Source organism: Electrona antarctica (assembly GCF_951216825.1).
Source record: "Electrona antarctica genome assembly, chromosome: 15".
In the NCBI taxonomy this organism is placed as follows: Eukaryota; Metazoa; Chordata; class Actinopteri; order Myctophiformes; family Myctophidae; genus Electrona; species Electrona antarctica.
In genome coordinates, this window is record NC_136796.1 from 26,015,656 (window position 1) to 26,033,076 (window position 17,421).

The window sequence follows — 17,421 nt, forward strand, 5'->3', positions numbered from 1 at the left end:
TCAGTTACTTACTTTGGCCGAGCATTGTGAAAGGGTTTTGCAATACAAAGGCGTGTGAAATTACTACTGTCAGAGTTATGTCATTAGGAGAACAGAGGACTCTGCATGTCTGCTTACTCGCTTGCACGCACAAAGCACTTTAGTCAAATGCAAACATGAAACCTTTAGCTACTAGACCACAGACCAGACATGAAAAAAGATGTACTGGATAGACAATGGATGGATATGCATGGCTAATTTTATAACTACCTGGAACAATCAAGCTTTACCAACATTTGCTGTCTATTTACCTGCAGATAAACAATAGCACTTTTGGAATACATCTCTAGCAGCAGGTCTCAAGCAGGCGCAGCCTTTCTTAGCTCTATAAATGTGTCCCCTAATGTTTTATTACATGTTATTATATCCATGGAACAGGAAACAATAGCTTAAAAACATTCAGTACCTGAGGTTTGGGTTCCCACACACGTAAGAAATCTCCTGTCACACTTCGTATGAACAGCCCTCCCTGCTTTTTCTCTTTGGCTTCCATGCTAGGGTTGTTGCCCACAACAGATGAGAAATTGATCTGTAAGAGTGAAAAGTAACTTGTTACCAACATTTGCTGTCTATTTAAGTGCAGATAAAAAATAGCACTTTTGGAATACATCTCTAGCTCTATAAATGTGTCCCCTAATGTTTTATTACATGTTATTATATCCATCAAACGGAAACACAACACAACAAACCTTCAAAACCGCCCTCAAGACCCACCTTTTCAACATTGCCTTCCCTAGCTAACCCTTTTCACTGTCTTTTAATGTTTTTATAGCTTTTAGTGTTTATTTATTTTTTTCTAATAAAGTTGTTTTTATTTGTGTTGTTACCTCTGTAAAGCCCCCCCATGTAAAGCGTCTTTGGGTACTCAGAAAAGCGCTATATAAGTTTGAGATATTATTATTATTAACATATCATATGATAGTATAACATGTAGCCTATCAGTAAAAAATAAAAAATAAACAAATAAGAATCTGTCTTGAGAGATTAGAGTCTGACCTGCATGAGAGGCTGGTCTCCAGGTACGGTGAGCCACTTGACCTTCCATTTCGGGCGTTTGCAGCTCCCTTCATTATTGACCGTCACCTGTCCCATGCCTGAGATGCCCTCCAGGGCATACTTCAGGTCATCCTCACCGATGTCCACCGACAGACCTGACAAAGGACACTGGTCACTCGCTATACTTGCTTCTACAGCCGTAACCACATTGTCATTTAATAAGAACACGTGTAGAAGTCAAAATAATTTATTTACTGTACAAGAGTGTGACAATACTCTGTTAGCATCACGTTAACGAACATGATGTAATTCCAGAGACGCAAAACGAAAGCGCTTTCAAGGGTCGAGCATGGGTCAGTCGGAGCTTAGTTGATTTTATCTCTGGAACAGCTGATGCAAATCACCAAGTGTGGCACAGCAGCCTCTCACATCTACAATACCTTCAGCGCGTCCTCCATAAATCTCCACATCAAAGGATCCAGTCAGGGGCGGGGTCGCCCTGTCCTGGCGAGTGACAGTGAGCGTTGCTGCTCCCTCCATATACTCGGCCATGTCCTCGGTGTGGTTTGACATCTTATTCACAGAGCAAAAGAGTTACAAATTTACTGACTGTTCCCTGTGTTACCACCTGGGGAAGGTGTTCAAAAGCAGCACACTGTTTGCTGGCACTGTTTTGGCTGTTTATTATCATATTATGTCACAGAATGATCTTATATCTATCTTATTTATCAAGTACAGAAATGTGAGTTGGCAGCATTAGTACAAAAGATATGACATTCACTAACAATAATGTGTGCAGTTAATTTTGTTTTACAACACATGGATTGTCAACATAGCACAGAAACAAAGATGCAAATAGTATGTAATTCTCAACCATTTAAAGGCTATAACATGGGCCAACAAGAGTGACTCAGCAATCAATCATTTTGGTATTCCATTAAAACAATAACTCCACCTGTGTTTGGCAGAATCATAGACATTAAGGACATGCTGTATAGAATAATACACTAACAAGCGGAAAAGATCCCCTGAGGGTGATGCTACCAGTGCAATCTGTTAGGCAAATCACCTACACATGTCATACAGGCCCAGGGGTGAATCAGATCATATTGGTGCCTGCCTGTGCTGGAAGTTAGGCTACTACACAGCCTTCTGAATATGGCCCCTGGTTATAGCAAACATAATTGTCATAGTAGAGAACTCCCCAAGAACTCCCAAATCCAGAAGCTTTTTTCAGGTGATATACATTGGGGAAGCTGTTTTAAGATTCCCTTTCTGAATATGGCCCCTGGTTATAGCAAACATAACTCCCCAAGAACTCCCAAATCCAGAAACGTTCTTCAGGTGATTTACATTGAGGAAGCTGTTTTAGGTCAACCTTGCTTATCATCATGCCGCGTTATATGTTGCACATCTTCATATCTTACTGTCTCGTTTCTATGATCCAGCACTATAAATATTCCTTGTTGTCTAATAAACTTTGTGAACCAATAGTGTGATACTGCCTACTGTGTCTCATTACTTGTTCTCCCAGGCCAGTCTCCGTTAGCCTGGCGCGGCCAGACTCATAGCGAGGGTTCACTGATGTTTGTGTGTGTGTGTGTGTGTGTGTGTGTGTGTGTGTGTGTGTGTGTGTGTGTGTGTGTGTGTGTGTGTGTGTGTGTGTGTGTGTGTGTGTGTGTGTGTGTCAGACTGCCACAACAGCTTTGTTCGCTTCCCGCGTTTACTTGTAGTAAAACATACCAGTGGTATGTAGGCACATTATTGAATATGCACTTCAATAAGCATATCTCATTTCACATCAACATTTGATTTGGGCAATTCTGCTTCCCATATACAGTAGATGTGAACGCACATACTGTACATTTACTAGTTAAGTATCTCTGAATACAATATAATATGCTGTATTCTACATAATTATGATGACACAAAGTTGTGTATTTAAACAATTATATACAGAGATTGTTTTGACTTATTTACAGATTATTTACACAATTGAGACCATTCAAAGGATCAGTTACCTGTAGAAAGCCAATGCCTAGCAGAGGAAACCCAAAGGCACAGTCTTGGGGTGTGGCTGTGATCTCATAGATGACCTGTGATGTGTCTGACTTATGCACAGTGATGCTCTCAAAAAAACGACCAGAGCTTCCAAATGGCTGGGGCTTTCTCTTTTGTACGACACCTATGAGAAAGAACACAAGGAAAGAAATCAATAAACCATTTGTACTGTATATTGTGCAAGGTCACTACTGCTGAGAGGTAAGGTACCTTCAAAAAGCTGGATGCATTTCATTGAGTAAATAAACTTAAGATGGTCTGATTCTATTCAACCAATCATCGGTATGCATGAATGTAATGCAGAAAACATGTTATTCAGTTACATAATGAAATAGGCAACACCAATATTAATCAAAGAAAGGTATGAAAACATACATTATTTTGTTTTAAACATACATTTATCCAGTACTTCTCCAACAATATTACATTTGATTTTGAAAAGCGAACCAAAACTAAAGTATATTACCATTTTCATCCCTCGTAGTGCGGCTCTTTCCGAGCTGAATGGCATCCACAAAGAAATCTGCACCAGAGTCATCTTTTTCCAGATAGAGTTCCAACAACTTGTGTTTGCTTCCAATGAATTGAGCTGTCTCCAGTGAACTCAGCAGGTCAACACACTTGTAGCTCCAGCTGTCAACAAAGAGACATTTAAGTGCCTAGTCCTAGTACCCAGTTGGTTCATTATCACTGGTTCCTCCAGCACCATAAAAATGCATGTCACAAAAGCACTGGCCTGCTTTCTGGGTGCACGGCCCCTTAAAAGGCATTGAAGTGCTTATACTCTCTCCACTTTTTCAATATGAGAGATTGACTAAATGTATTTTATTTTTGTTGTACTGAGCAGCAACAAATTAAATTCACTTTGGGTTAAGTTGGCATATTGAAATCATAGTGAATGATCACTTACTTGTGCTCTTTGTTGAATTGTTGTAGAATTGTTGTTGTCTCTGTATTGGTTTGGCCCTGGGTGTTGCGGTAAGTGAATTTGACCCTAATTCCATCATTCAATGCTCCTTTGTATGCAAAACAAAGCTGGAAAGAAAATAATTGAAGAATGTTTCTGATTCTTATCATTACCATCATACATTTAAAAATCTATCCAATTCTACCCATCTCTGCAGACGGAAAAGGGCCAAATAAGTCAGGACAATATATCTTACCATCGAATACTTCTGCAATGAAATACCACCAGATTCGGTGATATAATCTTCCTTGAAAAGGACCTCAGGATTCTTCAGTGACCAAAGGCCACAGAAAGCCTCTGTATCCTTCACAGGTGTCCCTCGATTATCACCGTTGTACTAATGGTCAGTTGGGTACAAGACATCAGAACATAGTGAGAAATCAAAGTCTGAACACAATTCCCATGAGATCACTTGGTGAGATAACAGCAACAATAATATTCCATTATAAACTACCTGCCAAATACATATATTTTCCTAGAAGAGTGAGAGTCAGCCATATATATTTTTTAATGGGTTTGCATCCACAAAGACCACCTTGTCCACCTGCATGCATGGTTTCCCATAGCAGTGGCTTTTCGGTGTCCCCCGAATCATTGGTAAATAGTCCAGTTCTCACCTGATTCCGAGATTCGTCGTCTTCAAAGTCTCTGGAGTATTTGACATCAGAGCTCTCCTCTGCCGTAATTCCACTGGGGCACTCAGCCTTTAACATGTCCTCCAGAGCGGATTGCACCTGTTCCCACAAAAACATTTACTGTCTAGTATCACATTTATTCAGGGAGATTTTTGACAAGACACATTTGTACAGAAATCAAACCTGTGATCTATCAGAATGTAGTCTCTCTCATTTTACCACTTTATCACTTGATATTTAGTGTCTTTTGTTTATGCTTCATCTAATTCCATATGCACATGCTAATTAATATTAAACCTTTTATTCAAGAGAACAGACCTCAGACTGAGATGCATTGAAGGCGATGGGCTTTGTTGGTACTCCACCCCAGAGCAGAGTGAAGGTAGCCATGTTGCCTTGGCCTTTGGTCACCTCCATGACAGTGATGTTGGTGTCAGATCCAAAAACCTCATACTGAAGAGGCTCAAAATCACCTGTAGTCAATGCACACACGTTAGTTAGGGAAAGTCACATACGTTCATATACGTGTCTACTAACACCTATCATTCACTGTGTTCCAACCCAACTCCCATGGGAATCTTTGTGGGACCCTATCAAAGTTGTGTACCCTGATCGCCTGGGCAAACAACTGGACATTTTTTAATTGGCAAATATGAACTATGGGTATGGGTAGTCTAATTGTGAGTATTTGGGCCTGGACGGTTAGTTCGGCCGTCTGGGCACCTGGGCTGCCGGGCCGTCCGGACGGCCCGGCAGGAAGCATGAGTTCAAGTCCGTTGCTCTCCCCATGTCCCCCATATGGGGACTAGGTTGGCGGAGGGTGTGTAGAGCCCAGGATCACATTAGATAATTGACACAGGGGTGAAAATTGGGTTACAAAATCGTGGGATAAAAAAATTATATAAAAAAAAGCCCCAAAAATAAATCTTTAAAAAAAACCATTGTGGGTTTTGGGCGTCCTGGATCCACAATAATGATAAGATAATACAATATAATGTGATTTTTGAAAATAGGCTTTAAGTGTTTAAATTGTGTCACCTACCCCTTTGAGAGTTGAATGTCACAGTGAAGTCAGTGTCTTTAGTGACCTGTACTGTGTCCGGCTTAATGGACCAGAGATCATTCAAAGCTGCCTCTACCATGTCTGCTGTGGCTGTGACGGGGATGGGTCCTGTATAAGACAAAGCAGGTTTGTTATGTGGGAGCCAGTGTCCTGAGCACCCATAAAGAGGGTTAGAGATACTCTGTGGGAGTAGCTAATACATATACCATTATTATGGTTCATAATCAATAAATGGTTCAATAATCATAATAATAATGCATGATGAGATAATGAGATAAGAAAAATAAGCATATTTTCCAAAAGTACTAAATGCACCATAGTGCTGTTTGTTGTGTAGTCATTCACCTAATCCAGGATCTGGGTTGGCATATATTTTGCGCACGCAAGCATGCACGTGTGCGCGCGCACACACACACACTTGAACCCACAAGACAAGACACATCCTTATGGAATTGTGTAGCTCAGGTTATCATTGATCGTATTTATGAGTATGATGACAGAAGGCTTTACCAGTCTTTGTGCCCCCGTAGCCCAGGCTGAAGTATGTGCTTCCGCAGAGATGGCTAGCACAGTTGCTGTTCACAGTGACCTTCTGGACCTCACTGACTGGAGCAGCAGAGGCAGGCCAGGACGCGAAGCTGACCACCTGGACAGCGGTGAAGGAAGAGACGCAAAGGTTATAGGTGACACTGCTGACACATGTGGAGTAGAGAGAGTATAAGAGTATTTGCGAAAAGGAGGCACTGGAGCAGCTCAGACAATTTGGGCCCTTAGTTTAATAACAGGGTGCAAGTGAAAAGTGACAACGTTTTTATACTTGGTGGTTTGCATAAAATTAGCAAAAACAGCTGATTATGCAAACAATGCTGCTTTTTGTCTTTTGAATAAATAAAATAAATAAATAAAAAAGGAGAAAATATCAGTTTTATACACTGGAAGTGGTGAGAAACACTGGGACTTCTACTGTGAAAATCATTCTTTAGCCCTAAACACGTACGCTAATAGGATACAATAGGATTACATACTTGTTTCTCGTTGTACACATCATAATCTGCCACAATATACTGCTGCTCATTGACAGCATCATCTGTCTGATCCTCTGTGAAGGTACTTGTTCCTCGGAAGACAGCCATGTCGATGTAGGCTATTCCACCATACTCTTGCATCAGGATTTCCATGTAGTAGCTAAGAAAAAGATTTTAATTTTTTTACTTAATACACACAATACAAGTCTGGAAAAATCGTAATATTCTCATCAGTCTCTAATACAGTCGTACTACTTTTCGTATCATATTTTTTCAAGTGTATAAAAATACTATTGGCTAACTGTTGCCTACAGTTGGAGGCCATCGATATTGTCCTTTTCTTTTTGCTGAGGTTTGCGTGATCTGCGCAAAAGGACAGTTAACCCATTTTGGGCGGGAACCCCTTTTGGTGTTTTAAACATTATGTTATAATTTAGCTATTGAAAAATAGCAGATCTACAAGCTCATAGCGCGCCACCGAGTGGCGCGCTACGAGCTTGTAGGTCTGCTATTTTTGAAAAATCGTGAAAATATTTAGAAGGATTTTTTTAAATTTTGAGGTCAGGCCTAAATGGGTCAAATGATAAGGGACAATATCGGTGGCACCCAACTGTATACTGTTGGTTACACAAGTTGAGTAAAAGTCCTCTACTCACGCCTTTCCTTTCTCCAGAAACATGGTTTCAGTCCTTTGGGATGACTGGGCGTGGTAGCTATTCACATAGTAAGTCTGGAAAGCAACCTTGACCTGAAATAGATTTTGTGAAATATTGTGTACTGTAACTACAAAATGAACAAGTGCATGTGATAACTAAAATTCCAGAGTAATAAAACTAAAGTTTCTCTAGCCTAACTAAAAAAACGAAAGTCCAAAAAACTATTATTTCACTCAATATCAATGAAATATGAAGGATCGAATCTGTAAAGCATTTTAGTAGTGATTCATGTTAACCACCACAAAGAAAGAAAGAAAGAAATTAAAAGAAAGAAAGAAAGAAAGAAAGAAAGAAAGAAAGAAAGAAAGAAAGAAAGAAAGAAAGAAAGAAAGAAAGAAAGAAAGAAAGAAAGAAAGAAAGAAATGGCTTACATTTCTTGGCTCATGGTAATTTTGTCAGAGTTGTATATGTTTTTGACATGGCTAATATCTTTACACAGAAGATAACATTGGCATGTTTGGGTTGTAGACCTCAGTGATTTTTATTCTAGTGTTGACTTTGATTCTATTGTACTGGTGACAATGCCTAATTACCTTGTCCTCTGGCCGGCTGCTGTTGCTGAAGTAGAGGTCACAGCGGTCATCGCAGTTTAGATACAGGGTATATTTGTCAGTTGTTGGAGGCACAAAGAAGCCTGACGAGCGCGTGCTAAACGAATCGAATGGTCGGGGGAAGTTGATAGGCATGGAGTCAATCCATTCCATGTGGTATCCAGTTGTGTTCTCGTTGTAGGCCTGTATGTCATCCAGTGACCTTGGTCTTGTTTCATTAAAGACCTCCATCTTCAACCCCCTGCTGCCTGTAATATGCAAGTTTAGATAAAGTGGTAAGTAGAGGGAAGGCACAAGGAAGATTGTCTTGTTTTAATTTAACCACATTGTTGCATATCAAATAGCAAAAATAACCAACCTACAAACAAGCAGCTGACAATGGGTTAATACTCAGTAAAATAATGAATTGTTAAACACACCACTCTGCTGAATAATCTTGATCATGATGACAGACACTTTGATGCAGTAGGACTTATGAAATAGAAGAAGTAGACTGTGCTGTTTTCACAGAGCTTAGTGACGCAGTATTTTGCATAATGCTATACTTTAAAATAATGAAGTACTCTTATCACAATGACATGGTACATTAACTCATCCTGATAGTAATAACATCAAAGTCACCTACTCTTTATGAATTGTGATAAGCGATGGGTACATGTGTACATGTGTTTGCACAACCTGTTCAGAGACACTTTACAATGACGCCTGAGATTCTTCTGCCATTGAAGTCAAGGGTTGTGACATTTGTTTGTTGAACTTGTGACCAATCTTGAGATAACCAAGTTGACATTGAACAAAGCTTGGAGACAGATCATATGGAATGTACAATGTCACATACAAAGAATGGTAGAGAAAGAGAAAGACAGGGAGTGTTCTTACCGGGATAGCGGGTTGTCATGCTCTTTGGTTGTCTCGGAGTCATGCATGTAATTTTCTCATCAGACACAGTCTGGATTTTGCAAGGCCTGCCTTTAGACAATCAGAGAAAAGCCACTGTAAGCATTTCGTGACTTGTAACATTTCAACAACACAAATAAAGGTTACACAATAATGGAGGAATTATTACTCATTTAAAACTCCTTTAAAAGGTGTACCAAGCTGGACAAATGTGACTTAAATTGCCACAAAATCAAATGTATGTATTGAATTCTGATCCCTAAATGGCCCATATTAATACAAGTAAAGTTGATGCAGTAACCAATATTCTAACAAAAGTATTGCTGACATGAAATGAAAAGTCATTATAATGTTAATGCATTGATTGATTGATTGATTGATTGATTGATTGATTGATTGAATACTTTAGTCAGATATGTAGACAGCACGGAGGTACAGTAATTGTGGTCCTATGTATTCAAGGGAAAAAGGAGAAAAATTAGAAAAGAAATAAGAAGTGAAATAATTGATTGATTGATTGAAAAATGTATTAACAGTTTGCAGAATTACAGTACATTTCAAGCACAAACTCAATACAAAGGCTGTTAACTGTGAGTGGACGACCCAATTAAGCATTACACTTGTTTCCAATAGGGTCCACCATGTTCAATTCATCAAATAACACCTCCTTTGGTGGGAATTAAAAACTTTCGTGCTTTTGCCGGTGTGACACTGTATCTGTGTTCACTGGCAGAGGAAAGAAGACTGCCTGGTAAACATTAGTGAACTCCTATCATGCATGCCAAGTAAAGTAAGTGAAGGATAAATGTTCCTGCTAGAGCGGTTTGTGGTGCTCATGTATGACCGAACCAGTGAGTGTACGGAGGTGGGCCTGGGAGGCCTGCCTGGCATCATATGCGGTATAAACTGAGAGCACACGATTACACATACTTTTAGAGTGAGTCATTCAAGTGTACAGTGATGTATCTTCAGCATCATGTAACTCTCTAGATAGGAACCAGTATTTCAAGTCATTTCATCCAGAGACAACAAACCTTAAAAGCTGTTAAAAGCTTGTGAAACACTATTGTGTGTAATAGATAGTTTGTCATTGTCTGCTAATACCGGTAGTATGTTCCTATGGCTTCTGAAATGTCATTCTTCTTTGTAATCCCAGGTTGGCATTTACGTGTCTTCTACGGTTGATTGTAGAACTATGGATGCATTCTCTATTGTTGAAATCATTATGGGCCCTCATAACACATTCTGGAATGTTTAGTCTGTCATGGCACATGTGATTGATGTCTATTCATGATAAACACCTGTGTCATTTGTCAAACAAACATATAGTACCACTGGAACAATCCCAGCCAGTATAGGAATAAAAAACAAGTATTCATGTCATCTCATGCGGTAAAGAATGCACAGCAACACCTCTTTCACCACAGGTGGCATAAGAAGTTCAGCATTGGTACAAAGATTCTATTGGCCTTCAGAGGCACTGAGACCCCCTTTCTACCGGTTGGTTCCCAATGGGAACCGGTTCAGTTCTTTTTGGTTCATGAGCCAGAGCTACAAAATTGGTGGGAAAAACTAGACCTATATTAAATTGTTTATAGGATCAATACAAGTAAATTAATACATGATAACCCTTCCACGGTAGTAGCTTTTTCATATTTTCCTACATAATGCCTCATTTGCATATTTAAAAATGTAATGTAATGTAATTTGTAATACAATAAATCATTGTCTTCCTGTAAATAATCAACTGGGGAAGTTTCATGGTGATAACAATCTAATATAGTTATGGTTTTGCCCACTCAATACATAATTAACGTTCCAATTTTGGAGCTCTGGCTCATGGACTAAGAACCAAAAAGAACTGAACCAGTTCCCATTGGGAACCAACCGGTGGAAAAGGGGCCTGTGAGCATCCTGACTGGATGCACCACCGCCATTGGGAACATTGGGAACTGAACTGCACTGAAATGCTTTCTGTTCCAAAAGCATTGCAGAGGGCTGTGTGGACAGCCCAGAGCATCAGAGGATGTGAGCTTGGCACCATCCAGGATCCAGGATATATATTAGATTTTGTGTCAGTAAAGCCCACAGGATTATTAAAGACCCCAATAACTCCAATCATGGACTGGTCAGCTTCTACCTTTTGTCAAGCAATACATCAGCCTCATGGCCTGGACCAGCAGGTTCAAGGACAGTTTTTCTCACCGGGCAACCAGGCTTATGAACCATGGACAATAACGGGCTGTCTGCCTATTATTGCACGTACACATGAATGCGTACGTACATAAGTAATGCACACATGCACACTCACACATACAACATCCAGAGGATCAGACTCTTCCTCACAAAGGAGTCTGACCAGCTCCTTATCCAAGTCTCAGTCATCTCCAAGCTTGCTGGTCTGCCAAAATGCACACTAAAACCTCTTAAACTGACTGGCACATCTGGTCTTGAACATCCCAAAGTTTTCATATGTTGCATTCACACAGGCAGACGGAAAGACAAATGGGAGTATCATTTGGAGCAGCTACATGCATCATTGCGTCTTTGCATCATCATGTCGCTGGCTTCCATTGACAATGAATGGTAGACTGTGTCTTTGTGTCTGCCCGTGTGAACACACCAATAATCTCTTATGCATTCTCTTCACTGGCTTCCGGTTATTGTCTGCACACAAAACACCTGCTCAATTAGATCAGCTAAGTCTGCCACAGGCATAACCTACTAGTGGCTGGTGGTATACATTCCCTCCCTGGCTGTGTCTGTTAATGGTGAAATGGTTAAGACCTTTGCCTCCAGGCCCAAATACTGTAGGTATAACCTGAGCTGGACTTGGTACTTTTCCTTTGCCTTCCTTCCCTACACTGTCGCGCCAATAGGTCTAAATAAAATAAAGATCACCTGCAAATTAACACTGATAATTACCTCCTACGAGGACTTGTGCTGGATGATCTGTTTCATCAAAGAAACGTCCATGGATGGAAAGCAGAGTCCCACCTAGCACACCACCGTTTGATGGAGAGACTCCTGTCACCTCTGGGAAAATAAACATACACGACACATGCTAAGCATGAATGATACAGAATAAGAGTCTAAGAACACGATTCATATTTGTCTTGATTGAGCTTGACTACTCATCAGCATTTAACTTTTTTACCTGCATAGGTCTGAAACATGGAGAGCTTGTTTGCAGCTGAGACCCTATATAGGTCCTTTTCTGTTAGGCTCCTGACATAAAAAGAAAGATTAAGAATGATAAACAAACTTCTCTTTATAAGAAAGATACACCAATGCTGTGATAGGGAGATCAACAACAATTAATTGAACTAATCAATTATAAATCTGATCTACAAGTTCACAACGGTGAGCTTCGATATGGACTATTTTCGCTATTTCTGCACGTCATTTCTGAAAAAATTATCAATAGAATAATAATATTACTAACAAAATAATCGATTGTTGCAACCCTAGCGATTGTTTTTTACCTTCCATACTCAGCATCCAGAATGTAACTCATGTTATGGTGCCCTATGATGAAAAAGGTGTGTTTTAATAACAATTTCGAACATAAAAAACTGTATTCCATAATTATCAGTTGTATTGTATATTGTATAAATCATCAACCAAATTGTCTTACCAACATATGTCCCAGTCATTCTGCAGCTCATGTATCCCCAGTAAGCACGTTCACTGTCCAAAGTTACACCATAGCTTTGGAAACATTTCAATGTGTATTTATTAGTGTAAATAAAAATGATTAATAATTAATAACTATATACGTGTCATGCATCATACTGTATACTACTCAACATACAGAATGCCTCCCAGATCAGAATGCACTCTGTTCCAACCCGGAAGAACGCCTCATGCACTGGGTGAGCAACTCAATACAAGTGGATGAGAGGAGAAATCCGGTGACGTCTCTATTATATATAACTCTATGTTTGGGCCCTGTCCAGAGCCTGGGCAGAGGCTTTTGTATCAGTGTGATGTCAGAACAGGCCAGCTCCATAATGGAGATATAATTTGGGACCTGTCCAGAGCCCGGGCAGAGGCTTTTGTGCTGGTTCTGGACAACGGTGTATCTGACGGACTCGACACCGGGCACTGCACTCCCTGTGGTGGTGTGGAACGCGTGTGTCAAATTTGAAGTGGTGGTGTGGAACGCGTGTGTCAAATTTGAAGTGGTGGTGTGGAACGCCATTGGATTACAAGCGTATACACGTATGTAGGTATGTATGTACACACAGAGACATGGTGCATTTATAGATAGATAATATGTTAATCACAATCAGAATCACTTTAATCATAGACTTCACCCAACAAAAACTGACTTACAGTTCATCAGAGTTTGGCTTCAGGAGATCACAAGGCATTCCTCCCATGTATGCTCTGCAATGAACAAGGCAATATGGTACTGAATTGATAAATTAACTTCTATGTGAGCAAACAGGGTGCAATTGTGTTTATCTATGGTCATAATCATTTATAATGATTCTTACCTCAGAAATCTGACGTTGCGACCATTTGAGCTCACATCAGTATTGCTTCCATACACATCACTCCATATTCTACCTCGTATTTTTACCACGGTACCTGTGTGTTGGCAATGGGATTCAGAATTAAGTACAGTACACACTACACGGTAAAATCCTAAATGTTAATGTATTCATTTGAACTCAAAGAGTGTGCAAATGCATGCTTAAAGGTCAATTTGGTTACATTTGTACACTCTCTGAGTTCAATTAACACTCAGGATTTTACTGATATGAATGTAGAGACAAATAAAGTGTATGGAAGAACTATACTGTACCTGGGGGACCAGAGACTGGAGTTAGACTGTGGATGGTGGGAGTGCGATACCAGAGGGTCTATATTAACATCATAGAAGCACAATTAGGAAGTAAAACACACCATCAAACAAACCACATCCTAAACACTCTACATAGCACAGTATGATTCATCTGCCAAATTCATCAAATATAAATATACCATAAGAAAATATATTAAAGTACATGGATGTCAAAAATTGAAAGCCCTTGTCTTAAACTGTGATTCCTGTTATTGAAAAATCTGAAAAGACCAGTCTGCACACACTGTCACTTGCTTGCACTTAAAACAATTTTAATATGTTACATTTATGACCCTTTTTGTGCATGCAGCCTATAATAAAAAATAAAGTCTTACAGAGAACGTGCACCAGTGGCATATCTTGCTCCTAGGAATGGGAACACCATCCACACTAACACGGACCCAATATGAATCAAATGGCATGGATCTGTCATGGAGGAAAAAAAGGGTAAACGTTTTACTCATTGAGTTAAGCCTATACTTTGCCCGCCGTACCACAAAGTATGGCTACATTCGTTTTTATCCATTATTACAGTTTTCTCTTCTATTGTGCCATTATTTGTGATTATTACTATAGAGTATATAGGCCTCTTTTCACTTGTAGCTAAACATCAGTCAGGAGTCACACCTTGAATTTGTTGTAGGCCTACTACTGCTGTTCAATGACAAAGTGTTCTTCTTAGCCACAATACATAAAGGTAGTGTATTAAAGTAGCCTAATATTTTTGGGGTTAAAACAAAACGGTTTGTGTTAATAGGTTAAAGCACTATATGTCATAGTATTCAATGCTAGAGTGTTTGTTCAGACTAACAAGACAGTTTTCCTGTCTCTCCAGCTTTTCAATCATCAGGCATTTATCAGCTTCAATTTGATAGTGTTTCAGTTTCTAAACACTATCCCTATTTATTTATTTATTTACAGGTTGGCTCTTCATTCTTCACAGATACTGTAGGCTATAATAATGATTATGACCATGCTGCATCAGCTTTGGTGTACCAAACCATACCTGGTATAACACATGATCTGATTGCCATGTGTTGAGTCTCTCTCCACATCACAGGGAATTGAGCGGGTGCCTGACACCAGAGTCACACGGTTGCCGAAATTGTCGTCTTTAGGACTCAACTGGAACTGGTTTTCTTGAGCAAAGCCTGCAGAGAAGACGTAGACTATAGTAGAGGCACTAAGATATATGAAAGTCGATGCGAAGGTGCGAAGCGAAGGTGTCGCCTGCCGAACGGATCTCATCTAAGTGATCTAACTAACATAAACATAGGCCTATAGCTGCATCGGTTCTTTTTTTTGCAAAAGACATCATCGCGCGATAAGCTTTATAATTGTAATTAAGATGCATATAAAGTGACAGCTGACAGACAGGTGATAACTGCATGGGTGGTTGTTTTGTTGCAGTTGAGTGAATCTGTGTGCGCATGGATAGATCGCTCTCATGTTTGTTGTTGGTTAGTTTTACTTCTTAATTATACCGTAATCTTACCTTCTCCTGTAATTGTAAGTCGTGTCGCTCCGTTTGCACTCCCAGACCGTGGCGATATTCTGGTGACTCTCTGAGCATCTGAAAGAGTAGATTTATTTTTAACGGCTGTAATTGTAACACTGGTCTATGGTATAAAAAAAAAACAAGAAAAAAGGAAAAGAAAAAAAACACGTTATTGTTTAGATTTTTACTTACTGCAGCAGCACCAAAGTAGGCCTACGAAGAAGAGAGCGACTGGCAAGTGCAGCTGCCACCGCGCGTGCTCCATCCTTGGATGTGCCCTGGATGTCCCCGGCACACGCGACGTAAACTTACTTCTGACACTAAAACAAAGCTTGTGACAGGATAGGTGGCAGGTGCAGCTGGAGTTTCGCTCTTTCTCTGTTGATAGCCCGGCCCGGTCTCTTCGATGTTCAGAAAATAAAACAAAACAGGAGATTAGTCTAATGAACACATTTTAATGAATAACGCGAAATGGTTCCGTGGACGTGCACATAAGACATAACATAACATCTTATAAATGTCTAAAAGAATAACACACAATTGTTCCGTGCCTATAGCTAGTTAGTAGACCCAACAAAGTATCGAATTTGGCATTTTATTTAGTGTATATCTACCTGTAAATCCAGAGAGCTGCACTCAAGAATATTGGCTACACTGGCGTTTTATAACTGCATGTGAGCCGACCGTGTGACGTCTGTCACCTGAAACTGGGAGGAGAAATGTTTATCTGATGTAATTTCTTTTGAGGCATTTTTTTGTTGTTGCTTTAGTGGACAGTGGAAAGGGAAGAAAGGTTTAGAGGCAGTGGTTTATTTTTCTTTCTACTGTTTTGTATTTTAAAATTCTACTATCTTTTACATTCTAGTCTTGCTTTTGTGGGCTATGGACTGCAGTGGATTATAATTTAGGCCTATTTGTTTTATCATCCTCAATTGGAAAGCATGCTTGGGTCACCTGCTGCTAGTTTTGACTTGACTGAAATACAGCCTATAGGGAATTAATTGAAAACCTTATTTTAATGCAGTATAGGTTATTTGGCATATTAGATATCTTATTCAGACAGAGGGATGTGGCTACTGTAGGCCCGGCCTATAGGTCTATACCTGTTATGTGTGTGGCTGTTATCACACACATAACAGGTGTGGCTGTTATCCTAGTTAACATAACTATATTTCAGAAATCAATTTGCTTGAATTGACAACAAATTACACAATGATCAGGGATGATGTGAGAACATTATACCCAAAGAAACGTCTTGTTATGCAATGTCCATGAGAGCAGAGCACTATAAATTAGTGAATGTCTGTTGTCCTTTTAACTTTTGTTCAAAAAGTTCACTTTTTTGTTTTGTTTGAAAGAACAATTCAGTCATTCTTCATCCTCAAGTGTCATCATATAATCACTTGCTGAGGGAGAAAATTTGAAGAAAAGTATTAAAATGTTCTTAAAACTTTCCCCCTCAGCAAGTGATTATATATGAACATTGACAAACACAAGCATGTCAGACATATTGGACATCATGCTGTCATGTCATGCTGAAATGAGACCATAGAGGATTTCCTTCTTCCTTCAAGTCTCCTAATATTTGTCTTCTTCCTCTCTTGACATGTCATCAATATTAGGACGTTTTGTTTCCCCATTTATGAATTCAGATAATACACTTTTCCTGATTTTAATTAGATTGATCTTGTGACCCTGTACCTTTCTGTTTATATTTTCATCCATGTGATTTTTGTGCATGTGTCCTCTCATGAGTCATAATTATTGAGAAATCCCTTTGGTAGGGATTCAAATGGTCTCTAAAAGACATTATTGCCAATGTCCAATGTTTGGAGTATCCGATAGTATATTCTTGTTAATTTTACAATGTAATTTGTAATAACTCTTGATAAAATGTGAGACATAATCTTCTGTCTAAACATCTCCTGTAGTACTGACTTAAATGTGTTGTTCATTCATCAGTACTGTCAATTGTCATGGGATTGTTTTATATGTTGTACTGCAGTATCACCAATATTTGCTGGGTTCATACTATTCAATAATTATTATTGAATGGTATGAACCCAGCACATTTTTTGCCTTTTATATAAGTTGACTCTTTGTGCACACCCAATTTCCGTT

At 39.4% G+C, this 17,421-nt stretch overlaps 1 protein-coding gene across 2 annotated transcripts in view; it reads right to left on the reverse strand.

Moving 5' to 3' along the window:
• pkhd1l1.1 (PKHD1 like 1, tandem duplicate 1) overlaps positions 1-15,669 on the reverse strand; it is a 51,061-nt gene extending 35,392 nt beyond the window's left edge. Inside the window, exons 1-26 of one of the 2 annotated variants that reach the window (XM_079523078.1) lie at positions 15,493-15,669; positions 15,298-15,375; positions 14,809-14,953; positions 14,138-14,228; positions 13,764-13,821; positions 13,453-13,546; positions 13,289-13,342; positions 12,588-12,661; positions 12,436-12,478; positions 12,108-12,178; positions 11,876-11,986; positions 8,933-9,022; positions 8,036-8,301; positions 7,443-7,534; positions 6,787-6,946; positions 6,272-6,407; positions 5,741-5,869; positions 5,017-5,171; positions 4,681-4,797; positions 4,260-4,400; positions 4,007-4,131; positions 3,563-3,729; positions 3,057-3,220; positions 1,476-1,608; positions 1,036-1,190; positions 446-568 (exon numbers count right to left, since the gene is read on the reverse strand). In XM_079523078.1, the coding sequence (XP_079379204.1) occupies positions 446-568; positions 1,036-1,190; positions 1,476-1,608; positions 3,057-3,220; positions 3,563-3,729; positions 4,007-4,131; positions 4,260-4,400; positions 4,681-4,797; positions 5,017-5,171; positions 5,741-5,869; positions 6,272-6,407; positions 6,787-6,946; positions 7,443-7,534; positions 8,036-8,301; positions 8,933-9,022; positions 11,876-11,986; positions 12,108-12,178; positions 12,436-12,478; positions 12,588-12,661; positions 13,289-13,342; positions 13,453-13,546; positions 13,764-13,821; positions 14,138-14,228; positions 14,809-14,953; positions 15,298-15,375; positions 15,493-15,565 (3,045 nt within the window). In that variant the 5' untranslated portion in view covers positions 15,566-15,669. The remainder of the gene's footprint in view (positions 1-445; positions 569-1,035; positions 1,191-1,475; positions 1,609-3,056; positions 3,221-3,562; positions 3,730-4,006; positions 4,132-4,259; positions 4,401-4,680; positions 4,798-5,016; positions 5,172-5,740; positions 5,870-6,271; positions 6,408-6,786; positions 6,947-7,442; positions 7,535-8,035; positions 8,302-8,932; positions 9,023-11,875; positions 11,987-12,107; positions 12,179-12,435; positions 12,479-12,587; positions 12,662-13,288; positions 13,343-13,452; positions 13,547-13,763; positions 13,822-14,137; positions 14,229-14,808; positions 14,954-15,297; positions 15,376-15,492) is intronic. The other variant, XM_079523077.1, reaches the window with a different exon arrangement.
• Between the last annotated feature and the right edge of the window lie 1,752 nt (positions 15,670-17,421).